At 35.6% G+C, this 17114-nt stretch overlaps 1 protein-coding gene across 6 annotated transcripts; it reads left to right on the top strand.

Moving 5' to 3' along the window:
• The first annotated feature begins 196 nt into the window (after positions 1–196).
• On the top strand, positions 197–12443 carry LOC104096429 (uncharacterized). Of its 6 annotated transcripts, none has more exons than XM_070188687.1 (10): positions 197–316; positions 3582–6173; positions 6261–6336; positions 8284–8599; positions 8689–8936; positions 10163–10369; positions 10446–10538; positions 10619–10717; positions 10798–12091; positions 12143–12443. In XM_070188687.1, the coding sequence occupies exons 4-9, from the start codon at positions 8572–8574 to the stop codon at positions 11104–11106; spliced, it is 984 nt and encodes a 327-aa protein (XP_070044788.1). In that variant the 5' UTR covers positions 197–316; positions 3582–6173; positions 6261–6336; positions 8284–8571; the 3' UTR covers positions 11107–12091; positions 12143–12443. The 6 variants fall into 6 exon arrangements, with proteins under 6 accessions (XP_070044788.1, XP_070044790.1, XP_070044793.1 ...); XM_070188689.1 differs by having other exon boundaries at positions 3582–6156; positions 6265–6336; XM_070188692.1 differs by lacking the exon at positions 10619–10717.
• The last annotated feature ends 4671 nt before the right edge of the window (positions 12444–17114 follow it).

The raw sequence follows: 17114 nt of genomic DNA on the forward strand, positions 1-17114 counted from the left end.
TGGAAGTTAAAATCTGGTCTCCAAATTTCTATTTCTGCATATAGTTTCTGATAAAAAGACACTATCTCAGTTTTAATTCCATGTGGCTCAGTAATTTCTTCCCCTTGAACCTCCAGCTTATCTATATGATTGGCTCTTCTATTATAGTTGGCAATTTTCTGGAAGAACTTGGTGTTTTTGTCACCTTGTTTCAGCCATACAATAACTTACAGTTACATAGAAAATAATAGCTAACATCTCACAAATTGAACTCTACAAAGAATCACAATTTGGATTCCTCTCTGCAACCTAGGGTTTCATTCTCCTTCTCATCAAGGTAAGCTCTAAACTTGTAGTAAATTATTTTGAAATTGGGCACTTTTTTTATGTTATCAGTTCTCTCTCTGTTTTTCAAATAATGAGTTTCTTCTTATAATTACATATGCTTCAAATTTATAATTACAGGTAGGTTTTATGAATATTGACGTTGAATGTGCAGAAGTTGTTTCTTTATTTCCATTGAATTTTGCTCGTTACATAATAGCTATGTGTATTCATCTTTAGAGCAAATTATTTTTTCGAATTGGGTTTGATTGCATATTGTTATTGGAAAAAAAGCTTCTCGATATCTGGTCATGATTGTATTGTAAACTTTCTCTAGTGAAATTAGGGGTGGACACAAAAAACAAGAAACCCAAAAACGTGCTAGAAGGGGGAATGTAGGAACTAGGATAGCAGTCAAGTTCTCAAGTCATAATGGAGGCTAGCAAGAATGGGCACCAAAATCTCCACTTCGGGTCCTTCTGAAACTAACTTCGCCATACTTGCTTCATTTTAGGCACAAATATATGAATCAGATAAATTATTGGCTTGATATAAACTGCCTAAAGTCTATTTCTTGTAATTACCGGTTGTCCTTGAAAATCTGCTTTATTATGCAGCTAGAATAGGGTGAACTAATGTCTATGAACAAACAGGTAGTAAGAAAGTAGCCAATTCTACCCGCAAAACAGGTCTACGTCGGAACCGAATTAATTTGGTTCTTCGGTACAGGTTCTTCGGTTTTCGGTACGGTCTTCGGTATTGAGATATCAATATTTCGGTTCTTCGGTTGGGTATTCGGTATTAAGGTTTCGAAATTTCGGTATACCGAAATACCGAACTTTTTTAATATGCATATTAAGTAGCTTAATTTAATCAAATCTGAGTCCAACCCATAAACCAATCCAAGTCTCATTTTTCCTTTTAGCTTATCAGAATACATTGAAATTACTATTTCAGTGAAGTAATAAAATTAAGCTTGAGGAAATTTGGTTTATTTGCTGCTACTACCTCAATTCAATGCCATATTCGGTTTATTGCATAAACTTTTACTGATCTTTATAAATAGAAAACATTTTTTTGTCTATCATTAACTAAGAATATTGATCTTCAATAGCTACTAAAAGATGTGTACTCACTGCATCTAATAAATTAGCAAGAATAATATGTGATTATCTCATAATATAACAGAACATTCAATTTTAAGTAATCTAGACTCAAAATACATAGAATAACTTCTGCTTCGAACCCCTTAAACAATAAGTAGAATTCTAGAATTTCGCAAGGTCAATAGCGCTACTGGGAGTGGATTTTTCTGCATTTCCATTTTGTGAGTTTGTATAATCCGTTGGTTTACCATATGACATCTTATTTGTTACCTTGCTTTCATTTTACTATATGAATTTGGTGGGATTGTTGTATGAAAACGGACAGTTGCTGCTGCATTTTTATGGAAATTTGTCATGCAAATTTGTTATGTAAATTGATAAATTAAAACCGTACTGAAATCGTTCCGAACCAAATAAAAAATACCGAACCTTACCGAATTACTTTGGTACGGTATTTGGTATTCACAATTAATAAACCGAATACCGAAATACCGAACCGAAGTACCGAACTCTCACCCTTAAGTTAGATAAGAATTCGCTAACTTTCTCCCTAATTATATTAACTGGAGACAGAAGAAATAATTTTTTGGATCTGGTCGTGATTGTATTTTAAAACAGGTCTTAGGTTTGTTCTCCTCTATCGTCAAAGCTAAGTTTCTGCATTGATTTTGAATCCTCCTGTTGTGTTACTTTTTTTCTTCTTGTTCTTTATCTGTCGATGAACATGGTGTTATCTCTATGACTTTTATATAAGATATGGACAGAACGACAATCCAAGAAATATTTTGCTCACGAATTTGATGTGCAAGAATCAGCTTTATAGTTTTTCAAATAGAAAATCTAGTTTATTTTCTCCAACTATTGTCTCCTATGTCTATGTACTATAACAAAGTGCCGAAGATAACTCGAAGCACTACTTCTCGTATATGTTGGGAACATAAAGACTTAACTCATTATGTCAATCTAGTTAGCTACTCAAATTTAAAAGAAGAAAAAGAAAAAGGAAACTGGGGACAACGTGAATAATTAAGATTATAATTGTGTTATTAATTTTGGATCTTTTATCTAAAGTAAATGTAATTGTGACACTAGCAGTTGTTCTTTTTTATGTTCATGTTCCTGCTAATGTGGTAATTGTGGTAATTGCATTGTAGAAGAATTCTTTGGTTATTTCTCTTTGATGCTCTTTGGTTTTGGCTGCTTGGCATTAGTTTTGGATATTTTCCATTCTCACAATCTACTTATTTATGATCGACCAATTTGAAATCTGTGAAAAATATAATTTTGTCTTGCTGTAAAAAAAATCTTTTTGTTCTATCAAGTAAAATGGTTTGGGTTGTGCTATGCACTTGGATGTTAGAGATATCATTGTGCTGATTTAGAAAAGACTGCTCTGCATATTTGTATAATTTCTGCACTTATTGGCAATACCTAAAAGTTTTTGAAATAGAAAAAATCAGGAATAACACACTGTACCCTATAGCTGCAATTTTATCGACTAGCTTCCTGGATAACCCAAATAAACAAGTAGAATACTAAAGTATCATGAAGCTTTATGGTAGTAAAATATGTCTTTACTATTAAAGGTTCCCACTTGATAGATAATAAAGATCTTTAAAAATAAAGTATTACATAATAGGCATCAAATCTCATTGAGGGAACTCTGTGTTTATCTCAAAAGTGGAGCTTCATATTTTGCAAAACCAATTAAACAGATAAGAATTACTAGCTGATAAACCAACAAGTTACCATCTTTATTTTGAAATAGAAACTTGTGAAAGTACTTAGTTTTATGTTCTTGATGACAAAAAGCAAGACTTTCTAACTAGGGAAAAAGAAAAGTTAACTTTGTTACTATAGTATTTAACCATGGCAAGAACACAATCGATTATGCCGGAACTGGAGCTAGAAAAATCAGAAATATGGTTAATCAAGCCAATATTTGTATAAACTCCAAAGAGTGCAAGTCATGTTAGATTACATTGATACAAGATAATTGACAATATGATGTATTCATAAATTCTTAATTAATCTGTTAAATTATTTATGCAACTATATGAATATTCATAGATTCTTAATCTATGTAAATGAATTTTATTCCATTTACTTCTTGCTCCTTTTGCATTATTTTGTTAATATAATTTTATTGTATACATATTATGCATGTACTAGATTATGGCACCTGACAAACAATGGATGCAACTTATTCATGATCGACTTGATGATGCTTATAAACTTGGGGTGGAGAAATTCTTGAATTATGCTTTTACAAGACTAGGAGAAATACACACAATACGTTGTCCATGCGTCAAATGTGGTAATGCATATTCAGGAACACGTGAGCAGGTTAAGTCACATTTAATAGTATATGGAATAATCTAAAATTATACTTTGTGGTATCACCATGGGGAGAGGTTAGGTGAGCCACATTCAGATTCTGAGCTTGCAGATGCTAATGACGTTGAAGATAGTGATGGTGAAGATGAAATACATGGAATTTTAAGAGATTTATACCCCAATTTCGATAGAGGCAATATAAAAACGGGCGGTGATGATTTTGTTAAGGAGGAACCAAATCCGGAAGCAAAAATATTCTATAGGCTCTTAAAGGATTTTGATCAACCACTGTACCAAGGTTCAAAAATTTCTAAACTTTCTACTGTGATTAAATTGCTTCACATTAAAAGTATTGGTCGTTGGAGTAATGAGTCATTTATAATGTTGTTGAAAATGTTGAAGGAAGATTTGTTGCCTGATGAATCAAACTTGAACGCTTCATATTATGAAGCAAAGAAGATAATTTGGGACCTTGGGCTTTCTTACATGAGGATTGATGCATGTAAGAATGATTGCATGCTATATCGGAAGGATGATGAGCTTCTTGAATTTTGCAAAGTTTGTGGTGCATCTAGGTGGAAAGAGGATAAACGTAGCGGGGAAATAAAATTTTCTAAGTGGAAAAAAGATACCATACAAGATTTTACGTTATTTTCCTCTAAAGCCAAGACTTTAAAAATTGTTTATGTCCTCAAAGACATCTTCTTTGATGACATGGCATCATGACAAAAGAGTGATGATGGTATAATGAGGCATCCAGCTGATTCAATAGCATGAAAAACGTTTGATGAACTTCACCAATCTTTTACCGTTGAGCCTCGTAATGTTTGACTTGGACTTGCTACAGATGGTTTTCAACCATTTGGAAATTCCAAAACTCCATATAGCATTTGGCCTGTGGTACTTATTCCTTATAATTTACCACCTTGGCTATGTATGAAGAAAGAGAATTTTATTTTGTCGATGCTTATCCCTGGTCCTGAAAGTCCGGGAGATGCAATTGATGTTTATCTCCAACCTTTGATTGAAGAATTAAAGGAATTATGGGAAACTGGAGTGGAGTCCTTTGATGCGCCGGCTAGAAAGAACTCTATGTTACATGCAGCTTTGCTATGGACCATTAATGATTTTCCAGCATATGCGAATTTGTCCGGATGGAGTACAAAAGGTAAATTGGCTTGCCCTTGTTGCAATAAAGAAACTTTCTCAATTAGGTTAGAAAATGGTAAAAAGCAATGTTATATGGGCCATAGACGCCTTCTTCCTCTTGATCATAAATGGAGGAATGATAAAGAGTCATTTGATGGCACTAAGGAGCAACGATTACCACCAAAAATATTATCCGCGCGAAGATATACTTGGTCAAGTTGCTGATTTAGATGGGTTGCAACTAACAAAGGATCCAAAGAAGAAGATTAAAATATCACACGAGAGAAGGGGTGATAATTGGAATAAGAAGAGTATTTTTTTTTATCTTCCATATTGGAAAACTCTATTGTTGCATCATAATTTAGATGTGATGTACCTTGAGAAGAACATATGTGATAATATTTTGGGGACACTCTTGAATATCAAAGGAAAAACCAAAGACACCATAAAAACTCAGCTAGATTTGCAAGCGATGAATATAAGGAAAGAATTGTATCCAATAAAAAATGGGGATAAATATGACTTACCAACAACATGTTACACATTATCTCCAGAAGAGAAGTACAAATTTTGCGATTTCTTAAAACATCTGAAGGTCCCGGATGGATTTTCATCAAATATTTCTTAGTGTGTCAACCTTAAGGATCATAAAATTTCAGGCTTAAAAAGTCATGATTTCCATATTATTCTACAATATGTACTCCCACTTGCGATACGTGGAATGCTTTACAAATCTGTGAGTAAACCACTTATTGAGTTGTCTTTATTTTTCATCATTCTTGGAGCGAAATGTTTAAGCATGGAAGAATTAGAACAAATTGATGGCCAAATTTCAAAAACCAAGTGCAAGTTAGAAAAGGTATTCCCTCCTACTTTTTTTGATGTCATGGAGCACTTGCCGATTCATTTAGCTAATGAAGCTAAGATTGCTGGACCTACTCAATATCGGCATATGTATCCAATGGAGCGATACATATACTTTATGAAGTCTTTAGTTGGTAATAGGGCTTGCCCAGAAAGTTCTATTGCAGAGGGGTATTTAGCAACTGAATGTTTGACCTTATGTTCAAGGTATTTGCATACAATGGAAATAAAATTTAATCGCTTTGAACGGAATTGTGATGGTGGTGTTGTAGAATGTGATGGAGGTTTAACAATTTTATGTGAACCTGGAAGAGCTTTAAGAGGTGGCAAACCATACAGATTTGATTCATATGAATTTGAGCAAGCACATATTTATATTTTAAAGAACTGTGATGAAGTTCAACCATTTCTCGAGTAAGCAATGATTTAATCCAATAATTTACTTATACATTCTCTAACTTTTTTTACTTAAAATGACATATTATTCTTCAACTTTTGTAGAGAGATTTCACAAACTCCAGCTAATAACTCTCAAGAAACTTCGGATCGGCAATTCATTAGTTGGTTAAAAGAAAAGGTGAGTACTAATAAGAAATTATTAGTTTTCAAACCAAGTATGAAAATAGTATTTGTTAAATTATGTACTTGTTCATGATAGGTTGCAGGTCTGCACAAACACGATGATAGTTAGAAAATGACAGATTTGTTCTCTTTCACGTGGTCCTACGCCATATGTAACAAGTTTCCATGGCTACGTTGTTAATGGATATAGGTTTCATGTGCAAGACTATGATAAAGGTTTAAGAAATCAGAATTGTGGGGTGGTTGTAGTTGGTGAGACAGATGAAGAGAATAAAAATATTGATTACTATGGAGAACTAACCGAAATTCTTGAGTTACAATTTGTTGGAAACAGAAGAGTGGTTTTGTTTCGATGTAAGTGGTTTGATATAAATGACCAAGAAAAGGGAGTTAAAGTAGATGAATATGGGATTGTAAGTGTTAACCGCCAGCGCTTTCTGAAAACAAATAAGCCTTTTTGTATTAGCCAACCAAGCATCACAAGTATTTTATGCTGATGATTTTTCCAATAAAGGGTGGCATGTTGTACGAAAAGTTCAACCTCGTGATTTTTTTGACATTATGAAGAAGGAGGATGGTGATTTAGAATTAAGGTTTGGAACTTTATCATGTTTGCTTTTAATTTGTTAAATTCTTTACGATGTTCATACTGGACTTATATGATTAGCATGTTTAGTTGCATGAGAGGGAAAGGTCTCTTAAAATCGGTCAGTTAAGTGGTTGCTTATTAACTGATTAAATATTTATATATGATAAAATTGGCTTGCTAAATATTTATATTTCTATGTTTTTATGTGTTAATTGTTTCTGCCAATTTTCGCCAACCATGTTTTCTATTGCCTGCCAACCTTCTAGCATGTTTTCAAGTCATTCACATAAAGATGATTCATCTGAAGGAGCATCTTCCAAGATCGACGTTCCTTGAAATATAAAACTTGTCTGCATATTGGCATTCAAATAGACGCATATATTTTTTCTCTATCAAGCTTTAACCTTTAAAAGTCTTTAGTTGCCTAGATGTCCCCTCATTAGCAGTGTGATCTTTGTTTTTTGATTAGGTAAGGTTTTTATTACATAAGTACCAAGAAGGTGCAAAATCAGTACAGGACTAATCAACCACCCAAACAACAACTAAGCTATATATCTTATAAAAAAACAACTAAGCTATATGTTCCCTCCCATCAAATACAAAAAACTCAGATATTTATCTATAGTCTCTAATGTACTATTTTTACACCAAAAATACAAGTAAGTGGAGCTGGGTTTATGGGTTTAAACTGAGTACGACCAAAGTCGTGGGTACTTCAACCAAAAAAAGGGCAACCCCCTTTTCAGATCAAAAGAAGTACCTTTCCTCATGAAGAACTTGTTGGAGCTGGGCTCGGAACTATGAGAGTTTGCTTTTTATCTTATATATTCCTTTTCTTTCCTTCAAAGTAAGCATTATGTCTTTCCAGCCATGTGGTCCAGAATATACAAATGGGAATGGTTTTCCATATCTTCATGCTTCGTGAGACTTTTTTGCTTCTTTAGTGTTGTGACCTTTATGAGAGTCTGAAATTTCATGTTATTTTTTTTATGATTCTAAGGATCAATAAAACAATAAAGAAAGAAGATTTTAAAACCATAAAGGATTACCGAAATCAACCTTCTTTTAAGCTCAGTGTCAGAACTCTAGCCTATAAAAGCAGAAAGTTGACTGGACATTAGATAATTTGAGTTTCCATGTTTCAGCTGTTGGAAACAATTGTGAAGAATTGTAGGGACATTGTCCATATTCCAAATTTTATTTCTTGTTAATACATTTAGGTTGTAATGCACTCTCATGCCTCAAAAAGAGTCAAAGTGCTAGTTGGCATCCCTTTTCTTATTGACAAATTGCTGAACTATTTTTTCTTATCGAGTTAGCTTAACAACATTCAGCTTTCTTTTGTTGTATTAGGTTGAGATGAATCCATCAAAATCTGAGAAGTTTGAAATGGAATCAACTTCAAAGACTATTAAGCATTCATTTGTTGCAACTGGCGCCTTAGCAAGGGGACGAGGGCAAAGCTTCAAAACTTTGGGTTCGGTATGAGTAAATGCTGAAAAGAGACTCCCGATTGGCAAAAGTAAAAATCGTAATGCAGCAGCTTCTTATCTGAACGAACTAGCTCAGAATAAGAGTCTTGCACCTCCTAGTTTTGATCCACTAGAAGATGATGTTTCCCTCCCGCAAGAAGTTGAAGTGATGCAAGACACTCAGAGAAACGAAATAAGTATTTCACTTTTTCAAGTTGTAATATATTTTTTTGTTGTTATTACACTGCCACTTTTTTATTGTTTGACTTAAATTTAAAATTATCAGGTCCATGTGAATCTGAAAAGGCAAAAAAAGTGAGAGGAAAGAACAGGTGTAAAAATGTTCAAGGACTGAAAGTTGGAAAAACGTTGAGCGTCACTTTCTACCACAATCGAGTTGTTGGGAAGAATTCAACCTCATTTGTGAAACATTTAGGTATATTAGTTCGTGACCGTAATAAGTGCCCACTGCGCGTACACTCATGGGCGGACATCGAAGAATATAAGCTGGACCATATGTGGAAAGCTGTTACTGTAAGAATTTAAAGTATTATCTTGTTGTTTTGCCTTCTCCTTTTCTTCGTTCACAAATGAAAATAAAATACTAGTGACTTTACATCATTACATCTGTCGAGTTCTTTTTTTTTTGCGGATTGTAAGAATTCAAAAGGAAAATTAAATGAGTAGAAACATATAGTTTATTGTGCTTTCCTACAGAACCCCAATATCCTATTTCTTCTGCATCATAAACTGAGAAAAATATCTATTTCTTAGCAGTAACTTTTCCTATGATCTTTATTGCATTTTTTCATCATCAAAGGTAGTAAGAAATGTTTCCCCCTAGAAAGACAATAACATCCTTTTTTCAGTACACAAAAATCGTCAAATCCTATCATTCCTTATGTTAATGAGTACTGATACACTTTTAGAAGAAAAATATCTATGTAATAGGAACTAGAAACCTTTTTTTTTGAAATGGTAAGGTATTATAGATATAAAAAAATCAGCAGTACGAGAGTGTTGTGGTTACATCCCATTAGGTGAATCAGTCTTCTTTGGTTGCTTGTTGACTCAGATGTTCGACACATGAATACTTCTGAGGCCCGGCAACATCACCCAAATACCCAAGGATTGAATTCGTTGAAGCAACAAGGATCAGTTTACTTAGCCTGTGTATCCTACTCATTAGAGCTGCCTTGGCTTCCTCCTCCTCTTCCAGTCTTGATTGCCTTTTCACTTGCCCTTCTTCCAACTGCAAAAAGACCATGAACAAGTTATACAGCACTAGAAACCAACTACAGCCATATATTAATCCCCAAAAGCTAATAAAGCACAGATGTCTTTAAGCATGTAGTTAGCTGAACATAACATATTTGACCTTTAGCTGTAGACGGACTTTACCAAATAGTTCAACTTAAGAAGTTGATGTTTCAAAGTCAAAAGTAAGTGTTCAATTTGCAAAACAAGATGACATGACCTGTTGAGGCTTATAGTAGAGCATTTTGTTTGCTGAATGTAGATTATGAATCATATCAATGTATCTGCTCTTCTCTCATGTTGTTTTTGGAATGTTCATATAAGATCAAATTATGCTGTCGAGCGTGTTTTCGCATTTAATAATTACGCCATCTTAAGAGATAATTTAATTTGTCACTAGTAACTCTCAAATATTTAATTTCATATTGTTGGTTCAATTTTTCTTTTTAGTTTATCTAAAACTTTTGAGTTTCATGTTTGATGATATTTTTAAAATATTATAGGACAAATTTGATAGTGCTGACATAAATTGTCAAAGAGATAATGTCTTGAAACATATGAGAAGGTTATGGAACAATTGGAGAGGATCGCTTCACTTGATTGTGAAGTCTAAGTCATTGCGCGACGTTCTAAAGGATGTGCCAGAGGGGGTCGACAAGAGTGATTGGGAATGGTTGGTCAAGGAGCACTTTTTATCTGAAAAGTTTAAGGTATGGCTTCATAAATATTTATAGCATCTTAATTTTTTAAGCGGCATACCACACCTTCTATTTTCTGTTGTTATAGGAAAGAAGTATGAGAAACTCAGTGAATAAGTCTAAGTTGATTATGCCTCATTGTACGGGCAACAAGCCTATCAGAGAGATTATTTACGAGCTGGTAAGTAAATTGTGCTATTGTATTAAGAAACCCCCTCTTTGTTTAAAAGAATTGTTTGACTTGTTTATTTAAATGCAAAGGGAGGCAATGATGGTAATCCACCAGATATGGCGACTATTTTCTTTGAGACTCATAAGAAGGACGATAAGCTTGTCAAACCTGAAACCAATGAAAAATATGTATGTTGATTGATAAATTTCATTTTACACCCTTCCTTTTATCAAAGTATTACATTATTTCAAAGATCATTATTTTTTAGGCCGAAATTCAAGAACTGATACAATCCGAGCCGTCTCTTATAAATATTGAGGTTGTAGAAAGATGTTTTGGACCTCAATGCAAGAGCAATGTGGTTGGATTTAGGGGTGAAACAACCGCTAAGGAGTTAAAAGGTGGTAATTCCTCTAAGGCTACACTGTTGGATGAGTTGAATGCAACTCGAAAAGAAAATCTTTCACTAAAAAGACTCCTGGATAACTTGGAGAATACAGTTGCACAACTTGCAAGCATATACTCTTGTCAGCCTTCATCAACACCATCTTCAACTGAACCAGATACATGCATCTGAAAAGGTTAGTAAACTTTTACTAACTTTTACAATTATCACATGTCATATTCATTTATTTAGCCACCTTGTCACTTTCTATTGTCATGTCTTTTTTTATGCAAATTATAGTTCCACTATGATATGATGAGTATTTCTTAATCAAATGAATAAATAGAACGTTTTTCTATTTTTCATGCCAACAACTGAGGTTCCTTGCTCTTTTTTGTTGAAGGATGAAATAAATAAATAATTGTTGTGCATGAACTCTGTTGATCACCATCCTGCTTCACTATGAAAGGCTTCTATATTTTTCAATCTCTTATTTTTCGATCACTTATAGAACCCATTTTTCCTTAGCTAAACTTTTCCCTTTTCTTTTATGATAAATCGACAAGATAATATAATCTTTTATCTAATTTTGGTACTTTTCTACATTCAAGAATGTGCTATAAAACTTTCACAATTTTTTATGAATAGACAATGAACTTATTTCAAGTATTTAGAGAATTCTATTTCACTGGCATATTACTGGATAGCAGTCAACTAATCAGATACCTCTGCTGATTTCTACAGAGATATCTATTTTGTTCTTTGAAGTGCAACTTTCATTTATGCTTTAGCACATAGTTTTTTTTAGTAATATACAAAAAGTAGTAGCAAGTATTTGTAGGTAAAAAAAGAAATGGTAGTGTCTCTACCATATGGAGTTGCAACCTTTTTCATTTTTCTTTTCAACTCTTTATTGATATTGAGCAGCATTAGATAGTGTCATTCAAGATCCAAACAAACACAATAGTAGTAGGAAAAAGATGACATAAATTTCATGAATTAGCTTGTTTGATATTTTTATCTCAATGTAATTATGTGTGTTGATACCAAAAAAGATTCTTGATCAAAGGAAAGTCCCTGGATTAACTAGAGAAAATGTCGCCAGCCATTTGCAGGTTTACTTCTGAATACATATATTTAACTATAATTGGTATCATGGCTTTCACATATTAAATAGGTGAAGTTATGTTTGATTTCTGTATTACTTGGTTTGAACTAGTCCATGTAGGTGAAGCAATGTTTGACTCCTGTATTACTTGGTTTGAACTAGTGCATAATTTCATAAAATAGGAGAACACAGATTTCCGTATTTTGTCTTACTTCAATTATTAAGATATTCATGACTATCTATATGGATATCAACCGTCCATCAGCTTTGATCATTAGAACCTCACTTTGTTTGATTCTTATATTATGACAATGTAACCTCTTTTACACCAGTCACACCAACCGCTTCTTATTACGGTACATTACCTTTTTTTGTTCAGTTACCATCAGTTAATTTTAAAGTTGGAAAACTTTTTACAGTATATTAGCTCTTATCATTTGTAAAGTTCACTCGCAATAGTGATTATTAGTCTATGTTGCTCATGTGATGATATGAATGCCGTTAATGTTATAATACTATACGAACTCTTATGAATAAGAAGATGATAAACATTAGTAAAAAATATGAAAACAAGAGTAGGTCCTCACCCGAAATTAACTTGATGGTGAACAGATTTGCATCAATGAACGAAAGTGAGAAACTCAGCCTCTTATTTGGTTAGTATATCTTTTTCGCTTTCTTGGGTTATCTCTCTGTCTAAAGGTTAACAATAAAGACAGAAATGTGAATTTGATGAAGATATGCAGTCGATAGTAACGGAAGAGCTCTTTCAAGATTTTGGGAGAAGTGACAGGAGAATATGTCACGATCCAAAATTTCCCACCGAGGGGACCGTGATGGCGCCTAACATTTCACTTGCCAGGCAAGCCAACGTTAGAAAATCATTAAACCAATTCCTTATTTCCATTCAGTAAATAACAATAAGTAACTAAAATAAAATATAATAAGTGCGGAATATCATAAAACTGTATTAATTACTACCACCCGGATCTGGAGTCACAATTCACGAGCATTCTAGAATTTACTACAAGTAATAGTATGAAAGAAATACAACTATCTAAATGAAAGAAACCAGTAGGACATAAAAAGATAGACGAGGATTTCAAGGTCTGTGAACACCGACAGATCTACCTTGAGTCTCCGGACAGCGGACCAATAGCAAATCTCGATCAACCTGAGCCGGTATCAAAATCTGCACAAAAGTACAGAGTGCAACATCAGTACAACCGATCACATGTACTGGTAAGTGTCGAGCCTAACCTCGACGAAGTAGTGACGAGGCTAAAACAAGGCACCTACAATCAACCTGTACAATTTAACAGTGTGTACGCAAATAACAGGAATGAAGAACTAAACAGAAAATGTCGGGAGGGGAGACATACTGAGGGGAATACAAGATAAAGAACTACAACAGAATGATCACCGAAGCAGTCAATATACCATGAATCAACAGGGATAGTGAATACAGTAAAGAAAAATGCACGACATCCCCCTTCGTACTTTTACTCTCAACCTCACCATAAAATTAATAGAAACGGCACGACATCACCCTTCGTGCTTTTACTCTCATATCATGGAACGACATCACCTTTCGTGCATTAACACTCACAATATGGCACGACATCACCCTTCATGCATTAACACTCACAATATGGCACGACATCACCCTTCGTGCATTAATACTCACAATATGGCACGGCATCACCCTTCGTGCCTTAACACTCTCCCTTACCATAATGCAATGCATAAATAACAACGGGGAGATAGAATAACAAGTACAAACCTTACTTCAACATTTAGTTCCATAATATCAATCTCAACTTGAAATAAAAACTTAATTATCACCAGAAAATTCCGTAAACATGATAAGAACGATAATTTGAACAACACTAGTATAACACGTGAGACAATATCAGAAAAATAGAGAAACATGAAAAACAGGTAAATTGGCGGCGCATAGGTACTCGTCACCTCACATATACTCCGCTCACATGAATTTCACTTCGCAAATAATCTAAGGTTCCTAATTCCCTCAAGTTAGGGTTAGACACAACACTTACCTCGCTTCGAATGCCACTTAATTCTCAATCATAGATTTTCCTTTTTAATACACCTCCAAACCACTCGTATCTATTCAAAAATGACTCAATAATATCAAATATTACTAATGGAATCAATTATATTGCATAAATTAAATTTCTCAAATTTTCCTTCAAAAAGTCAAAAAATTGACTCCGGGCCCGCTTGGTCAAAACCCAAGGTTCGGACCAAAATCCTTTTATCTATTCACCCCCGAGCTTGAATATGTAATTAGTTTTGGAATCCGACCTCAAATTGAGGTCTAAATCCCCAAATTCCCGAAATCCCTATTTTTTACCCTAACCCTTAATTCTACCATGAAAACTCTAGATTTTAGGTTGAAAATTCAAGAAATGTAATGGGTAATTGAAAGAAGATGGTTTAGAATCACTTAACAACAATTTGGGTAAGGAATGACTCTTGAAAAATCACCCATCACCGTTTGGTTTTTGAGAAAAATATGTTTTTTGGCAAAAATCCCGTTTTGGGTTCTGTTAAGTGCTGGGCGATCGCGTTCGCGAGAGCACTGTCGCATTCGCGAAGGGTACTGGATGCCAAGCCTTCGCGTTCGCAAGACCCAGCTCGCATTCGCGATGATCACTCCCCTCTGGCCTTCGCGTTCACGAGGAATGGCTCGCGTTCGCGCTGAAGGAACGACTAATACCCCCCCTCCCAGGTCCCCACATGCTTCGCGTTCGCGTTGAGCCGGTCGCGTTCGCGTAGGGTAAATACCCCATCACTTCGCGTTCGCGAAGAAGAAGTCTCAGCCTCATCAGATTACTCTTCATGTTCGCGAAAAAGGATATGACAGACACTAGAATCTGCACAAACTAGATTTTTCCCAAGTCCAAAACATCCCGTGGCCTATCTGAAACTCACCCGAGCCCTCGGGGCTCCAAACAAAACATGTAAACAAGTCCAAAAACATCATACGAACTTGCTCGCTCGATCAAATTGCCAAAATAACACCTAGAACTCTAACCAAATCAAATGAAATTCTCAAGAACACTTTAAAACTTCTAATTTCTCAACTGGACGTCCGAATCACGTCAAATCAACTCCATTTCTCACCAAATTTCACAGACATGTCTTAAATATTATAATGAACCTGTACCGGGATCCGAAACCAAAATACAGACCCGATACTAACAATGCCAAATATCAATCAATTCTTAAAAACAAATAATTTCCAAACTTTTAATTTTTATCAAAAATTCATAACTCAAGCTAGGGACCTCCAAATTCGATTCCGGGCATACGCCCAGGTCCCATAATTCGATATGGACCTACCGAGACCGTCAAAGTACAGATACGGGCATGTTTACCAAAAATGTTGACCGAAGTCAACTAAAATCAACTTTTAAGGCAAAAATTCTTGTTTTCATTAGTTTTCAATATAAAAGCTTTCCGGAAACCTGCCCGGACTGCGCATGCAAATTGAGGAGGGTAAAAATGAGATTTTTAAGGTTTAAGAGCGTAGATTCGAGTTCTAAAACATAAGATAATCTTTTGGGTCATCACATTCTCCACCTTTAAAACAACCGTTCGTCCTCGAACGTACATAGAAAAATACCTGGGCTGGTGAAAAGGTGGGATATCTACTCCACATATCGGACTCGGACTCCCAAGTATCTGCCTCAATAGGCTGACCTCTCCACTGCACTCGAACTGAAGGGTAACTCTTTGACCTCAACTGACGAACCTGTCGGTCTAAAATGGCCACCGACTCCTCCTCGTAAGTCAAATCCTTATCCAACTGGACAGAGCTGAAATCTAACACGTGGGATGGGTCACCATGATATTTTTGGAGTATAGACACATGGAATACCAGATGAACTGAGGATAACCCTGGAGGGATCGCAAGTCGATAAGCTACCTCCCCCACTCTCTCGAGGATCTCAAATGGCCCGATATACCTAGGGCTCAACTTGCCCTTCTTCACAAATCTCATAAAACCCTTCATGGGCGATACCCGAAGCAATATTCTTTCTCCAACCATGAATGCAATATCATGAGCTTTATGGTCAGCATAACTCTTTTTCCTGGACTTAGCTGTACGAAGTCGATCTTGTATAATCTTGACCTTGTCCAAGGCCTCCTGAACAAAATCTATACCCAATAACCGAGCCTCCCTGGCTCGAACCACCCAACTGGCAGCCTACACCGTCTACCATATAATACCTCATAGGGAGACATCTGAATGCTCGACTGGTAGCTGTTATTGTAGGCAAACTCCTCTAACGGCAAAAATTGATCCCAAGAGCCTCCAAAGTCAATAACACAGGCACGAAGCATATCCTCCAAGATCTGAATAGTGCGCTCGGACTGCCCATCCGTCTGAGGATGAAATGTTGTGCTCAACTCAAACCGCGTACCCAACTCACGCTGAACTGCCCTCCAAAAGTGTGAGGTAAACTGCGTACCTCGATCAGAAATGATAGACACGGGGACACCATGAAGACAGACGATCTCACGAGTATAAATCTCTGCCAATCACTCCAAGGAATAGGTAACTGCCACATGAATGAAATGCGCTGACTTAGTCAGCCTGTCCACAGTGACCAAAACTGCATCGAACTTCCTCTGAGTCCGTGGGAGTCCAACAACAAAGTCCATAGTGATACGCTTTCACTTTCATTCAGGAATATCTAACCTCTGAAGTAAACCACCAGGTCTCTGATGCTCACACTTTACCTGCTGGCAATTTAGGCACCGAGCTATATAGGAAACTATGTCCTTCTTCATTCGCCTCCACCAATAATGCTGCCTCAAGTCCTGATACATCTTGGCGGCGCACGGATGAATAGAATACCGGGAACTGTGGGACTCCTCAAGGATCAACTCACAAAGTCCATCCACATTAGGCACACAAATACGACCCTGCATCCTCAAAACTTCGTAATCTCCAACAGTAACCTGCTTGGCACCACCGTGTCGCACTGTGTCTCTAAGGACAAGTAAATGCGGATCGTCATCCTACCGATCTCTGATGTGCTCAAACAAGGAAGACCGA

The sequence above is a fragment of the Nicotiana tomentosiformis genome, chromosome 11, assembly GCF_000390325.3.
Source record: "Nicotiana tomentosiformis chromosome 11, ASM39032v3, whole genome shotgun sequence".
Taxonomy (NCBI): Eukaryota; Viridiplantae; Streptophyta; class Magnoliopsida; order Solanales; family Solanaceae; genus Nicotiana; species Nicotiana tomentosiformis.

Coding starts and splice junctions, on each gene's coding strand:
- LOC104096429 (XM_070188687.1), top strand. CDS start 8,572: ATGCAAGACACTCAGAGAAACGAAATAA. Junction 8,600..8,688: donor CACTCAGAGAAACGAAATAA/GTATTTCACTTT, acceptor TAAAATTATCAG/GTCCATGTGAATCTGAAAAG. Junction 10,370..10,445: donor TTTTATCTGAAAAGTTTAAG/GTATGGCTTCAT, acceptor CTGTTGTTATAG/GAAAGAAGTATGAGAAACTC.